Source organism: Synchiropus splendidus, chromosome 2 (genome assembly GCF_027744825.2).
Source record: "Synchiropus splendidus isolate RoL2022-P1 chromosome 2, RoL_Sspl_1.0, whole genome shotgun sequence".
Lineage (NCBI taxonomy): Eukaryota > Metazoa > Chordata > Actinopteri > Syngnathiformes > Callionymidae > Synchiropus > Synchiropus splendidus.
In genome coordinates, this window is record NC_071335.1 from 27603063 (window position 1) to 27618277 (window position 15215).

The window sequence follows — 15215 nt, forward strand, 5'->3', positions numbered from 1 at the left end:
TGGGTGTTTGAAGCAGTAATAGTGGTTGTGTTGATAGAAGTAGTCATACTAACTCAGGTGTAGTAATAGTTACAGTGTAGTAGAAGCGCGTCACGGACATAGAAGTGGTGGAGCCACTCGGTGCGATGACCGAGCCTCCACAGGCTTCTTCCGCCAGGGGAGCAGCTCAAAGTCTCCCTCCCAGTCCTGCCCTCCTCCACACTCTCTTCCTCTCCTCCCGCGGGACTGTCCCAGGTTCAGAGGCGCTTGAAGAGCAGGCTGGTTCGGAGGCACATGAGTGAGGCCGGGGAGCGGAGCTGTCCTCGCGGGGGACCCCGAGACTCGGACGGGAAGGTAGAGAAGACACAGTCATTCGTGTGATTCCGGCTTGTTTTACGCTCCATTCATCCCGGCGGTTTCGAGCGGTGTGTGACCGCGCGTTTAAACAACAGTCATCAGTGTAGTGCAATGTGTTTCTGATTGAGTGACTCACAGAGTGACAAGTTATCGAATCACACTTGTGATTTAGCGCGCTCAGTTACGAGTGTTGTCACGAGAGGAATACGTTCTTTGAAGTCAAACTTAGCTTAAATAAACATCAAACGTTTGACGCCAACAGCACAATACTCGAGCTGTGAGTGCAGAATCATAGCCAAATAAAGAGGTGTGTTTCTACATCATTTTTTTGTCTTTCAAATTTTCTGGCCATTTATTATTTTCACTCCTACAAAAACACTTTCTTTTCATCCATCAGTCCTTCGAGATGATGAAGTTTCATGCGACTTGTGATCTTTTGCCAACAGGGTCCAGAGGAGCCGAGTCCCCCGAGGAAGCCATTCTTCCGACTTTGCTTCCACGTGGTCGTCCTGCTGAGCTTGGTGGGCCTGGTCATGTGCTACAGCGTGTTCGTCCAAGATGTTTCATTCCGAAGTCATTACAGGAGGATCTTCAACTGGACGAGCCACGTGGGGCGAGCCCCTCGGTACCGCCCCGATCCCAGGAACCAGTCTCTCCTTCAGTACCACCTGGCCTACCCTCGGAACTATGAGTTCACCATGGACATCCCTGAAGTGTGCCAGGTACACAAGCCTTTCTTGGTCATGATGGTGCCGGTGGCGCCGGCGAACATTGCTGCCCGGGACGCCATCCGCCAGACGTGGGGCAGGGAGAAGCAGGTCCAGGGCAAGACGGTCCTGACCCTGTTTGTGTTGGGCAAATCTCACATGCAGGAAGCCCTGCAGCGGGAGCTTGCCCGTCACCACGACCTGATACAGTCGGATTTTGTGGACACCTACCTCAACCTGACCATCAAGACCATGGTGATCATGGAGTGGCTGGCCACCCGCTGCCCGGAGGCCGAGTACGCCATGAAGGTGGACTCCGACATGTTCATCAACATCAACAATCTGGTCATCATGCTGAAGACACCGAACATCCCCAAGACTAACTACCTCACCGGGAGGCTGATGTGGAACCGGCCAGTCATCCGCTCCAGAGAGTCCAAGTGGTACGTCCCCGTGGAGATGTACCCGGAGTCGACTTACCCCACCTACACTCTGGGAATGGGCTACGTGTTCTCCAACGACCTCCCGGGAAAGTTAGTGGAGATTTGCAAAACCATAAAACCCTTCAACATCGAGGACGCCTACATCGGGCTGTGCATGAAAAGGCTGGGGCTCACCATCACCTCCCCTCCGGACCCCTGGCAGTTCCAGGACTATAACTACAAATACAATCGCTGCCAGTACTCCAAGGTCATCACCTACATTCTGACAAGTTCAGCGGAGCTCATCAGATACTGGACAGACCTGAACCAGCCTGGACCACCATGTTAGGAGGCACCCAGAGCTCTCCACAGACTTTTGTTTACCAAATGTGAGGCCACTTTATAGGCACCAAGGTGTCTTAGATTAGAAAATTCCACCCCAGAATCATCCATGTCTGGGAAGCTCTTGGGCTCCATTGGAGTTGAACTAGTTTTGTCTGGGGTCATGTGTTGTAGTTGAGACCATTAAACCTGAGACTAAGTCACTTGGCATAAGTAATTTTTTTCAAGTGTCTTCATCAGAACACACTAGTAGTTTGTCCTGTACTCAGTTTGTCTTGAGTTTGCGGGTCCGGATCCCCTCACTACCTTAGTGAAGAGTCCAGTCCGCCTGCCACTCACAACATCAGCGAAGCGTGCGGTCACAGCACCTAATCTCCTGTGCAGTAAACCCGTAGAGCTGTTTGTCATTGGCGTTGTCTCCGCCTTCCGAAGTAATATATATAGTCATGTGACCTCAGTTAGTGCAAACATCTTTACGACCAGGAGATAACGCCGAGGAGTTAATGTTTATCTGATGTTACTGTAGTTACACCTTAACTATAGTGTTTGCCTCGTGTTGACCTAAGGAGGCGGTTCACGTGGAAATATATGCATCGCTACAGCGCGCACGTGCCTCAGCATCCACGGGTGGATGCAAGCCGTGTGTTTGTTATCCCACTTTGCTGAAGGTTACTCAGGTACATCCAGGTTGGTCGACAGGACACTGCCTCTGTCTCAAGTGTTTCCAGCTGCAGTTCGGCTCTGACCCACAAGAGGGCAGGCTGCGCCTCTGGCCCCGAAGGAAGACAGTTCATGTCGGGTTTAGCGCCACTAGATGTGAGAAACTACCACTTATAATATTCTTTAAGGTCATTTCAATAAAACACAGAAATCCGGTGACTCAACAGAGCCGCAAATAAAACCGTTAAGTGCAATGTAAGTGTCTTTTCTATTGCATTGTTCTATTCATGGGGCAATTAAAGGAAACACTTGTTGACACTGTTTGTCCGTGTTTATTATTTGATATAACTAATGCAGCACACCAGTTGTCTAAAACGATCTTTATTCCCTGAGACACACCAGCAGGGGTTGCTCTCTAGCAGCAGCTCTCTGCTTCCTTCCTCGCCGCTTCTTCGTACTCCTTCTCCATCTGCTTCTTTTTGTCTTCAATTTCTTTATCCATCTTGTCTTTCAGACTCTTCTTCTCCTCTTCAAGTTTTCTCATCTCCTCCTCTCTCTGTTTTTGGGCTCGCTGTCGCTCCTCTTCATGCTTGGCCCTTTCCTCCTTCATCGCTGTCTCCAGCCTCTGCTTCTCTCGTTCCTGTTCAGCCTTGAACTCTGCTTCCTTTCTCTTCATCTCCTGGTTGAATTTGGCTTTAATTTTGTCCTCAACCTTCTGTTTCTCTCGCCGCATCTCCTCGGCTCTCTCTGCAAGGATGCGCTGCTTTTCCCTCTCGATGATTCTCTCCGCCTCCTGGAACATGCCGTTGGTGTAGTGGCTTCCTCCGTTCTTCTGCACGATTCGGTGGATCTTCTGCAGCAGCTGAGCGACCTGGGAGCGATCTGGGGACTTGTTGTTGAAGACCTGGTACTCGCCGTTACATCTTCTCACCAGTTCCAGAAGCTCCGGGCTTTCACTCAGGAACTCCTCCAAGCTTCCTGGTAGCTGGTCTCCATGAGTGAAGAGCACCATGCTGTACCTGTCAGCTGCTGGACCGAAGATCTCTTGGATCTTCTGCACCGTCTGCTGCTCTTCATCAGTGAACCTCCCCAGCCTGATGACCACCAGGAAGACGTGAGGTCCGGGAGAGGCGAACCTGATGCACTGGCCGATGTCTTTGGTGGTCTGGCCCATGCCGAACCTGGTGTCGAAGAGCCCCGGGGTGTCGATGACGGCCACCTTCTGCCCGCACACCTCGGCTTCTGCCTTGGAGCAGTTGATGGTCAAAGACCTGGCACTGAACTTGGATTCAAAGTACTTCCCCCCCAGAATGACATTCCCAGTTTCACTCTTCCCATTCCCGGTTTTCCCCACCAGCACCATCCTCATCACCTGGTCATTGGTCACGAAGAAGCCTGAGAAACAAACACAGGAATGACTGCACTCTCACTGATGAACCAAAACTAAGTTTCCAAGTTCAGGTCAAGTATCGTCTCGGGGTCTTTCTCATGGGTGTAGGAAAGGTGGAGTGTGAGATGGGCAGATGGAGGACGCGATGGTGAGACAGCGTCTCTCTGTCGGACGACAAGTGCCAGACGGAGGAGGGAGTCTGGGCCTCTTTGCTCCGGCTGCTGCCCCCGTGTCATGGTGGAAAATGTATGGATGGAAGCGGTCATTTGACTTGGCAGTTAGTGCCACAGTTTGGCTAACTTCCGGTGCACCTCAAGTACGACTTCTTTTGGACATCTACGGTAGCGATCCCACACTTACTGCTGTGCTCCTCCTGCTGCAGGGCCCTCAGCTGCTCCACTGTCATGCCTGAGAGACACAGAAGAAGCTGCTCATGTTTCTGCTCAGTCACAAAAGAACTTCACATGCACACATGCAGGTTTGATGGGGTCTGCTCATGGCCATAACCCTTTCCCCAGCCTCTCCCCCTAAACCAAACCATCCAAAACACATGGCTAACCTGAACCAGGACTCTGAAACAGACTGGAACCCCGTTAGAATCACTCAGTTATTTTGAAGTTTTAATCCTCAATTTGAGCCTTAATCTCCTACAGCTATGCATGGAACACACACACACACACACACACACACACAGCCCTCGTCTCTGAAGCTCTCTGCAGGCACTCACCCATCCTCGCAGCGATTTCCTCTCGTCCCCTCTCCAGGTCCATGTTTGAGTCAGGTCAGAGCCAGGTCCAGTGGAAGACGGGGGAGAAAGGTCTGTAGCCAAGTCTGCTGCAACTGGATCCACTCGAACTGTCGGGACAGACGGTATCAGGAAGTAGACTCCAGAGATCAGTCACAGCAGGCTCCTCCCTCTGCCCCTTCCCCAACCTCTGCCTTGCTCATTTACTGTAAAAGCTTCCTCTGAGTTGAAAGTCGCCTCCACATTCACTTTCCCCTGCTCCCCCTCCTCTCACTGATTTCTTGGAAACGGCTGCTGTTCTGCGACACAGAGCCACAGGTGAGACAAGCAAGTGAATGAAAGAGGCTGCTGTGAATGAGTCAGTCGCTCCTCTGTGCTTCGGACAGATGAGCTAACCTGTGCATTTCTAACTGCCAGTATATCTCAGCCTCAAGCTTGATGCCTCACTTTTGGTGACTTTGGTCTCAACGCAGAGAACCTCCACACTGAAGGAAACACCACAGTTGTTTAAAAGGCAAGTGGAGCTCTTAAGACGGAGCTTCAATATGAGAAACAAAACATCTGAGTGTGTCTGCAGTGTCCACCAATGGGAGAGGCCTCAGTGGTCACGTGACTGCATGTCAGCTGTGTGTGTGTGTGTGTGTGTATTCACTTTCCTCCGGCCCTTTCTCTGCTCAGACTCAGACTCTTCTTCACGGCCTGAACCTGGAGCTGGACATGAGGGAGGAGCACCACGCCGACGGAGGACAAGGTGAGTGATGGTTGAAATTCAACTGCTTTATCAGACCTGCTGGGTGACCAAGGACTAGAACATATCTGCCGATCCTGTCATTCATCCGCTGTCAGTGTTTCATATCAGATTTGATTGCTCAGCTCCACAGATGGTGTGTTCAGGAGCTGTTGGAATTCCAGTGGTGACAGTGCTTTTCAAGTCAAAGTCACAAAGCCTCAGACAAGCACATCTGTGAAACTATACAGAGAGCTGAGTAATGACATTTCAATCCTCTATATGCAATGCATATTGCAGAATTGACAATAGTAGATCTTCTCCAGGGGAAGGCTGTCCAGGTGGCTCTGGGGGAAAGAACTTTTTTTCAAAGAAAAGCGGCTCACTTTAATGGATGTTCCAGATGACAGCGTCATGTCTTCATCCCATCCCTAGGGGGCGTGGCATCAGAAGCATCTGTGTGTTGCTCCGGGCTTCTTTAACTTCGGCTCACCGTAGCAGAAGTAGATATGTGTCAAAATAAAACAAAGCGAGTGATGCTGACTTTTTCTTCTCAGAGCCGCGCCCTGCGGAGATGAGGATAGTGTTGCTGGGGAAGACCGGCACTGGGAAGAGTGCCACGGGGAATTCCATTCTGGGAAGACAATGCTTTGAGTCAAAGTTCAGCTCAGCATCTCTAACCCAGAGCTGCTCCAGAGCAGAAGGAGAGGTGGATGGACAAGCGCTGGCTGTCATCGACACCCCCGGTATCTTTGGCACGAGGTGTGATGGTCGAGCCACCATGGGTCGCTGCATATCCTGCGCCGCACCCGGACCTCACATCTTCCTGGTGGTCATCAGTCTCGGACGGTTCACTGCTGAAGAGCAGCAGACGCTTCAGATGATTCAGAAGATGCTTGGGCCGGCAGCTGACAGGTACAGCATGGTGCTCTTCACCAGCGGAGACCTGCTGGAGGGAAGCTTCCAGGAGTTCCTGAGCGAAAGCCCAGAGCTTCAGGAGCTCGTGTCCAGATGTAACGGCGAGTACCAGGTCTTCAACAACAAGTCCCCAGATCGCTCCCAGGTCACTCAGCTGCTGCAGAAGATCCACAGAATCGTGCAGAAGAACGGAGGAAGCCACTACACCAATGAGATGTTCCAGGAGGCGGAGAGAGTGAACCAAGAGGAGAGAGAGCGCGTCGCCAGAGAGAAGGAAGAGAGCAGTCGTCTGGAGAGAGAGCAGATGGAGAGAGGGGTTCAGCAGGAGTTGGATGAAAAGATGGAGCAGACACGGGTCGAGCAGGAGCGAGTGAGACAAGCTCAGGGGCGGGAGGGAAAGGAGATGCAGGAGAGGTTGGAGAGAGAGCTGAGGGAGGAGAGGGAGAAGATCGAAGAGGAGCGGAGAAGAGAGCGGATGAATGCAGAGCAGGAGCTGGAGAGAATGAAGAAAGATCTCGTAGCAGAACGTAACCAAGCGTTGCGGGATGAGAGGGACCGACTGATGCGCCAGGCTGAGTCAGAGCAGCGGGCCCAGCAGAAGTGCTGCAAGTGTGTGGTTTCCTGACTTCACTGTCGCAGACTTGTTGTCAATAAATATCTCAAAATGATTCCTGTGGTGTTTTGCTCGCAAAAATACCATCTATTCAGTGCCTTGCATGCTGGGTCAGGAGGGTCCATCCAGGTCAGGAGGGTCCATCCTGGTCAGGAGGGTCGGTCTATGTCAGGAGGGTCCATCCTGGTCAGGAGGGTCGGTCTATGTCTGGAGGGTCCATCCTGGTCAGGAGGGTCCATCCTGGTCAGGAGGGTCCACCCAGGTCAGGAGGGTTTACCAATGAATTGATGGCAGAAATTAGTCATTTTGAAGGACAAAGGAAATGTTTTGGTGAAAATGTGCAGAGCGACGGAGCGGTTGTGTTGTCTGCACTGAGTCATGCTGACAAACCTGTTCCAGGGCAGCTAATGTTTCAGGTCATGAGGGGATTTCAAGTCATGTTTTCACTTTCACTTTCCTTCTCACACATTTACATGAACTCACAGCCTTTCGCTGAAGCTGGGCTTTTCCACTGAGTTGTGATTGGTGCAGCTTGAGGAGTCAGATTAGCTGCTCTTATTGGTCCATTGAAGGAGAATGTGGTCTGGTCATGTCACTGTAGAGTCTCACTTGTGTTTCATTCCCGCAGACACTGAAGACATGAGTCTGTACCAGCACCAGGCGGGTGAGTCAAAACTCTGTGGCCAGAATCGGGCTTCGCTCGACTGGAACCTCTCGACTTTATCTTTAAGGCTGTAAATGTGTGTGAACGCAACAGTGTAAAGGTCACCTTCTGACCAAGGGCGTCTTTATCTGGAAGTTTATTCACTTTTAAAATACACAAGCGCACTAGAAGAGTCTAAAAGTAACTGCAATTTAAAATCAACATTTCTGAGGCTCCACTTAAAGGCTCTTCCATCTTAAACAACAGGTAGCAAGTCCTGGCTGGCGGGCCATTAGTGGCCCTTGACGAGTCTGTTTTAAAAGTGTCATGCAGTCAATCGAGGCTCCTCAACACACAGAATGTAAAGCTACTTTTTACGTGTGAAATCCACTCAAATGCAGTCTGGATCACGGAGACACCTCTCCTGCCGTCAGCCGCGGCTCAGATCTGAAGGAATGTTATAACAGAAGTATTCAGGCAGAAATATTCATATTCTATGTAGTGACGAGTGTTTTTTTCAAACTCAAAGCTTAAAGCTGAAAAGGTACCCCGACCCAGAGGTCATGGACTGCAGCATAAGCCGCCTTTCCGTCTCAGAGACTCATGCAGGTCCAGAGGATGAGACACCCTTCTGACCAGACTCTGCTCCACAGGGGTGGAGGTGATGAGGATCGTGCTGCTGGGGAAGACTGGAAATGGGAAGAGTGCCACGGGGAATTCCATTCTGGGAGGAAAGCACTTTGAATCCAAGTTCAGCCCCAGATCTTTAACCCAGACATGCTCCAGAGCGGTTGGAGAGGTGGACGGACAAGCGGTTGCCATCATCGACACCCCAGGTCTCTTCGACACCCGGTTTGACCAGAAAATGTTGGATTTGGGCCACTGCGTTTCATTCGCCGCTCCCGGACCTCACGTCTTCCTGGTGGTGGTCAAGCTGGGAAGGTTCACGGCTGAAGAGCAGCAGACGGTGCGGAAGATCCAAGAGATGTTCGGTCCAGCAGCTGACAGGTACAGCATGGTGCTCTTCACTCATGGAGACCAGCTGGAAGGAAGCTTGGAGGAGTTCCTGAGCGAGTGTCCAGAGATCCAGGAGCTGGTGAGAAGATGTAACGGCGAGTACCAGGTCTTCAACAACAAGTCCGCAGATCGCTCCCAGGTCGCTCAGCTGCTGCAGAAGATCCACCGAATCGTGCAGAAGAACGGAGGAAGCCACTACACCAACGGCATGTTCCAGGAGGCGGAGAGAAAAGCTGAAAGGGAAGAACGGAGAAAAAAAAGAGAGAAAGCCGAGAAGATCCGTCGAGAGAGGGAAGAAATGGAGAGGGAGATTCAGAGGCAATATGATGGAAGGATGCAGATAATACGAGCTGAGCAGGAGAGAAGGAGAGAAGCAGAGAGAAGAGCAATGCAGGAGAGGCTGGAGAGAGAGCTGAGGGAAGAGAGGCAGAGGATCGAGGAGGAACAGAGGAGGGAGAGGATGAGAGCGCAGATGGAGATGGAGAGATTAAGGAGAGAGTTGGAGGAGCGACAAGAGCAAGCGATACAGGAGGAGCGGGAGCGACTGATGCGGCAGGCTGAGGAGGAGCGGCGACGACAACAGGAGAGACAGCATGAAAAGGCCTGTTTCATTTTGTGATGGCACTGTGGTTGTGTTCACATGAATAAATGGTTCGAGTGCGTTTCCTTTCAACAGAGGTTTGTCTGATGGATTCAGTGAGTGGAGGATGAGGGTGGAATTAGGCTCATGATCGAGCTGCACGAGCAGCGTGGAGAGTCTGGAGGCCTCGCTGTGTGATGCTGTGGCCTTCTACACCGTGATTCTGCATGCTGCCTATAGAGGGCGCCGACATGGTCCCAGGTGCATTCTGGGTATCAACCCTCTTCCCCAGATATTTAAACAAAAGAAAAACAAACGCCTCAATCCTCAAATTCTGTTTAATAAAACCATGTTTACATGAACTCCTCATTTTCAAAAGCCACCAAACCAGAGCTGTTCCTACAGAGGGTGCTCTTTGGCCTGAAGAAACATTTTGCTCTGAAAGTCACCATCGCTACAGATTATTACAGTAAAGAGGGCAGCCATTGGTCCATTATGGTTAATATGATCCAAGTGTCTCCACCACAGCAGAGCTGTGAAAGAGAAGGTCAAAGTTCAAACATGCTTCCTATTTTGAGGATCATTTAGGGACAGAGTTGTCAATGGAGCAAACAAAACAATAGGCTCTTCAGTGGTTATGCTCCATATATGTGATCCAGGACTCTGCTGCTATCTTGGCTGCTTGATCTTCTCTTCTAATTTTTTATCATCATCTTCCCTCTGTTTTTGGGCTCGCTGTATCTCCTCCATCATTTCCTCCAATCTCTGGATCCGATGGTGCAGGTGAGCCTCCTTTCTCTCCTGGTTGATCCGAGCTTGCACTGCCTCAATCTTTTGTTTCTCTTGAAGGACCTTCATCTCCTCCTCCCTCTGTTTTTGGGCTCGCAGTCTCTCCTCCTCAAATTTCACCCTGTCCTCCATTATCATTTTCTCCAATCTCTTCCTCTCTCTCTCCTGTTCAGCCTTCATCTCCGCTACCTTTCTCTCCATCTCCTGGTAGAGTCTGACTTGCTTTTCGCCCTCAATTATCTGCTTCTCTCAAAGGATCTTCATCTCTTCCTCCCATCGTTTTTGGACTCGCTGTCGCTCCTCTTCATACTTGGCCCATTCCTCCATCGCTGTCTCCAGCCTCTGCTTCTCTCGTTCTTCTTCAGCCTTGAACTCTGCTTCGTTTCTCTTCATCTCCTGGTTGAATTTGGATTTAATTTTGTCCTCCAACTTCTGTTTCTCTCGGCGCATCTCCTCGGCTCTCTCTGCAAGGATGCGCTGCTCTTCCCTCTCGATGATTCTCTCCGCCTCCTGGAACATGCCGTTGGTGTAGTGGCTTCCTCTGTTCTTCTGCACAATTCGGTGGATCTTCTGCAGCTGGTCTGAGTTGAGCAGAACCTGGAAACACACAGGGACTAGGAGCACTGGCAGGAAACAAAGACAACGATCTGGCACCCGGTGCTGCCCAGGTGTTTTTGAAGTCAGTAATCAGGGGGTAATCGGCCCCAGCCGTGTGCCAAAGGAACAGAGGGAGAAAAGCAAAACCAGGACTCGGAGCCAGGAAGCGGAGCCATGACAACTGCGTCTCAGTTGGGAGGTTCGTGTCACATTAACTTCGATGTTTCGATGCAAGCTGCTTTAAATGCACGAGTGATTGATAAATGTTAACCGGACCTAGAAAGTTCACGTCATGTTTGTAGTTCTTGTCAGTCATTGAATATAAACAACGATGAGTTTGAGCATGGAAACCGTCTTGTAAACTTAAACTAGAACAAACTGATCAGCGAAGAAACAGTCGAACCCAGTTTCAAGTCAAACCTCTTCTTGACTGTGTGACTTCACTGAGGATATTGAGGGCTGCGCCCCACGTCTCTGGTCCCTGCAGACACCCACCCAGGCTTGCAGCTATTCCCGCTCTGCATCCAGCCAGGTCCATGTTGGAGGCGGGTCAGTGGCAGGCAAGGTCCAGTGGAAGACAGCAGACAGGTTCTGTGCAGCAGAGCCTTGAAGATAAGAGGTCAAACATTAACTTCAGCAGGTTCACATTCTTGACCCCTCCCACACCCATTTACTGTAAGTTCTTCCACTGAGTGGAAAACACGCTTCACTTTCCTCCACGTTCCACTCATTATTTTAGGACCTTTCTATCGATGTTTCTGAAATAAATACTTGGCCATGTTTCTTCATCGATGCTGGTCGACACCAGTGAGACAGAGTCACACTGCAGTCAACACCCATGTGACACAATAAACCGACCAACCCACCGTGGCATTACAGCTAACGGCTAACATGGAACAAATGTATGCTACCCAGACTGTTTTGGAACAAGGACTATAATGTTTTCTTTCTTCCTGTTTACAAATATTACAACATATCGCCGTACTCACAGTATTTATCGTACTGGCTCTTCTGTCCCTGGATTCGTATCATGTTGGGCATGTCGGCCAGTTGCAGCGCATGTGTGGTGGCCCAGGTCTTCTTGGGGGCCCAAAGCGCTATTTGAGCTACAGAAGGTCATGTGAAGAAGTCATGCAGATGATTCTATACTGTGACTCTGCATGCTGGTCATGTGAACAAAATGTCAAGTTCAAGGTTGCTGGGTTCAAAATATTGGATAACATGATGTGCTGCGAGACTGACTTTGTTTGAAGGCCCACTTGTTGTTATGCTGATTGGTTATTGGACTTTCATTTGTTCAGATTTCGTTTATTGGTGATGCTTCATGTTTCCACACTACTGAATGCACCGCAGTTGTTCCGATGACACGTTTCCCTCCTGTCGCAGGATGGTGGCTGCATATACTTTTTTCACGTTTTAATGAACCAGAGAAAATTGAAATGAAGGACTTGATGGCACATTCTACCTCATGCGCAACTTTTACATCCGCAAAATATGAGGTTTGTCATCGGGCTGTTTGCAAAGTGTACGTGCGTTCTACTCCGCGGTCTGTGGAACAACGCGTCGTGACTGGCTGGCATGTATTGGTCATTGCTTTCATTGCATAGTGCACCAAAACAAGAGTCAACTCACCAGCAGACAGTTATACACACCCGATGACTATTGTATTCATTTGCTGCATGGAATAAAGCAATCGTGACCTCGAGACCTGTATCTGGGTTTCAAACACCTTTCTGCTCTAACCGGTTTAACTCCTGGAAACAATCTCCACAAATCTCCTTCTCAGCCTTCGTTCACACAGTTAACTTTATTTTGTTCTATTTTGTTCTTTATTTAGTTCTGAAACAAGTCAGTTTCAACAAAATCGGGGGATAGAAGTCGCACCACCAGCTCATGGCCCACTTCAATGGCACGACTCTTGAGACGCCACAACAAAGAGGGCGAGAAAACTCCTGAGGCCTTTCTGCCCGACGCTTGTGCTTGAATGGCAAGAATCATGGGTGTGAAAAGGTTCAAGACAGAAGAGAATATGTGATCTGTGTTCCTGTTGTTCTGGTTTCACGCTGTCTCGGCCGTCAGTCCAGTCACTCAGAAGACATTCTTCACGTGCAGTCACGGGCCACCTGGGGGCGGGGTCCTGCTATGGTGTGTCAATCCCAATGTAGAAGCTCTTACTGTCTCAGTGGAGTTGATTTACCCACAAAACAAAAAACAAGAGAGTCTGTACAAGCATTTATTAGTGATAATAGTTAGGTCAATTTCTAGCCATCGACAGTAGGATGTTGGGGGAGGATTTAGGAATGAAGCAGCGGGACCTTTTTCAACGCATGCTCAGATTTATATTCAGACTCCCGACGTAGCAGCAGCTCTCCGCTTCCTTCCTGGCTGCTTCTTCATACTGCGTTTGCATCTCCTTCTTTCTTTCTTCAATCTCCTTGGCTACCTTTTCTCCCAGCTCCTTCCTCTTCTCTTCTATTTTCTTCTTCTCATCCTCCCACTGTTTTTGGGCTCGCTCTCTCTCCGCCTCATATTTGGCCCTTTCCTCCATCATCATTTTCTCCAGCCTCTGCCTGCCTTGCTCCTGTTCAGCCTCCATGATGGCTTTCATTGTCTCCATCTCCTGGTTTAATTTAGCTTTCACGTCTTCCTCAATCTTCTGTTTCTCCCGGAGGATCTTCTCGGCCATCTTTGCAAGTATACGCTGTTTTTCCCTCTCGATGATTCTCTCCGCCTCCTGGAACATGCCGTTGGTGTAGTGGCTTCCTCCGTTCTTCTGCATGATTCGGTGGATCTTCTGCAGCAGCTGAACGACCTGGGAGCGATCTGGGGACTTGTTGTTGAAGACCTGGTACTCGCCGTTACATCTTCTCACCAGTTCCAGAAGCTCCGGACAGTCATTCAGGAACTCCTCCAAGCTTCCTGGTAGCTGGTCTCCATGAGTGAAGAGCACCATGCTGTACCTGTCAGCTGCTGGACCGAAGATCTCTTGGATCTTCTGCACCGTCTGCTGCTCTTCATCAGTGAACCTCCCCAGCTTGACCACCACCAGGAAGACGTGAGGTCCGGGAGAGGCGAACCTGATGCACTGGCCGATGTCTTTGGTGGTCTGGCCCATGCCGAACCTGGTGTCGAAGAGCCCCGGGGTGTCGATGACGGCCACCTTCTGCCCGCACACCTCGGCTTCTGCCTTGGAGCAGTTGATGGTCAAAGACCTGGCACTGAACTTGGATTCAAAGTACTTCCCCCCCAGAATGACATTCCCAGATGAGCTCTTCCCATTCCCAGTTCTCCCCACCAGCACCATCCTCATCACCTGGTCATTGGTCACGAAGGAGCCTGAGAAACAAAGAGAGGGATGACGGCACTCTCAGTGATGGACCGAGGTCTGAGAGTGACCACAGTCTGAGTCACTCACTGCTGTGCTCCTCCTGCTGCAGGGCCCTCAGCTGCTCCACTGTCATGCCTGAGAGACACAGAAGAAGCTGCTCATGCGTCGATTTGACAGACGCCGGAACACAAACAATGGATCACGGGAAAGTTTCACTGTTTTAATAACAACATTAACGCACAAACATCTTTGATTGAGATTAGATTAGACGCTTTAAATACTGCAGTGATTGCTGTTTCTGTATCGATATGCTTCTTTTCATTTGTCCTTGCGTCCCTTGTCAGTCAATGCATGTAAACAGAGCGTTTGAGTGAGGTGGAAATATTGTAAACTTAAACCAAATTTGAGTCGATAAATACAAACATTCAAAAGTGATAAGCTGCAACATAGGCGTCAGTTTAGACGGGGCGGAGGTCCCACCCGCACCTCTTTTTTTTTGTCAAGGTTCGTTTTGTACCCACTGCGCACAAGCGTCCCTAATTTCAGAAGTATAGAAAATTCCGATACTCATGAACGCATCTTCCGCATGTCTTCTAGATACGTCGATCCGGCGTCACCCGAGAGACAGAGAAATGAGGAAAAGGTGCGACAGCTAACCGGAGTTGAGACACGCGTGGTGAGGTTCATGAGAAGCATATTCTTGGTTTATTTCAGCCTGATCAACTCAAACAGGTAGCGCAGGTAGCTATGGTGGCCTGAAGAGGACAAACTGTCACTGACGATGGCTTTACAGAAGTTTAAAAAAGTTATTTTTCACTCAAAACACGTGAAGCATGTTGTGTCGCAGACACTTTGTTTTGATTCACATAATAATAATAATTAACATACTTCGCCCTCCTCCGCCCCCCACATCTTCTGACAACAGACCGAGGCCCTGGAGCTGCGATGTTAGTGCGCGAGATCTGCCAGGGACACGCACACACTCACCCAGCTTTGAGACGATTTCCTCGAGTCCTCCCTCCAAGTCCATGTTCGAGTCAGGTCAGCGGCAGGTCCAGGAGAAAGGATCTGTGCGAGTGAGGGAGCCGCAGCGTCTGCGAACTGACTTTAAGCGGTGCCCCCCTCCCGCACCCATTTACTGGAACTGCTTCCCTTTTGCTTTCATTTTCCTCCGCGCCTCCTGCTGTCACTTCATGAGTCGGCAGCTGCTCCAGGACAAGGAGCTGAAACAGAGACCGTGATTCTGAGTCTTTTTCTGGCTCCCTACTTTACCAGAGCTCCTTTCTCCAAATACACATTACTTTTGTACAAGTAAACTTTTATTTCAAATACACCGTTCTAGTGTTTGAACTGAAAATACTGTGCAGAAAGAGCATGCAGAGAAACTGCTGGTTTATCCTT

At 50.0% G+C, this 15215-nt stretch overlaps 4 protein-coding genes across 6 annotated transcripts; 3 read left to right on the plus strand and 1 right to left on the minus strand.

The window, feature by feature from the left end:
• Positions 1–273: 273 nt before the first annotated feature.
• Positions 274–1814, plus strand: LOC128753534 (beta-1,3-galactosyltransferase 2-like). Its single transcript, XM_053855318.1, has 2 exons — positions 274–333; positions 783–1814. The coding sequence occupies exons 1-2, from the start codon at positions 274–276 to the stop codon at positions 1812–1814; spliced, it is 1092 nt and encodes a 363-aa protein (XP_053711293.1).
• Positions 1815–2799: 985 nt separating this feature from the next.
• Positions 2800–15004, minus strand: LOC128753535 (uncharacterized). The gene is made up of 14 exons (XM_053855320.1): positions 14802–15004; positions 13902–13949; positions 12812–13822; positions 11476–11592; positions 11258–11280; positions 10200–10486; positions 8624–8753; positions 8417–8545; positions 6139–6302; positions 5874–5963; positions 5050–5087; positions 4585–4712; positions 4218–4296; positions 2800–3862 (listed from the first exon to the last, which is right to left on the minus strand). The coding sequence occupies exons 1-14, from the start codon at positions 14842–14844 to the stop codon at positions 2883–2885; spliced, it is 3267 nt and encodes a 1088-aa protein (XP_053711295.1). The 5' UTR covers positions 14845–15004; the 3' UTR covers positions 2800–2882.
• On the plus strand, positions 4791–6954 carry LOC128753593 (GTPase IMAP family member 4-like). Of its 3 annotated transcripts, XM_053855379.1 has the most exons (4): positions 4791–4920; positions 5020–5116; positions 5281–5353; positions 5887–6954. In XM_053855379.1, exons 3-4 carry the CDS (start codon positions 5320–5322, stop codon positions 6870–6872), a joined length of 1020 nt encoding a protein of 339 aa, XP_053711354.1. In that variant the 5' UTR covers positions 4791–4920; positions 5020–5116; positions 5281–5319; the 3' UTR covers positions 6873–6954. The 3 variants fall into 3 exon arrangements, with proteins under 3 accessions (XP_053711354.1, XP_053711356.1, XP_053711355.1); XM_053855381.1 differs by lacking the exon at positions 5020–5116 and having other exon boundaries at positions 4841–4920; XM_053855380.1 differs by lacking the exon at positions 4791–4920 and having other exon boundaries at positions 5005–5116.
• Positions 7391–9188, plus strand: LOC128753591 (GTPase IMAP family member 9-like). Its single transcript, XM_053855378.1, has 2 exons — positions 7391–7524; positions 8157–9188. The coding sequence occupies exons 1-2, from the start codon at positions 7437–7439 to the stop codon at positions 9137–9139; spliced, it is 1071 nt and encodes a 356-aa protein (XP_053711353.1). The 5' UTR covers positions 7391–7436; the 3' UTR covers positions 9140–9188.
• Positions 15005–15215: the final 211 nt, after the last annotated feature.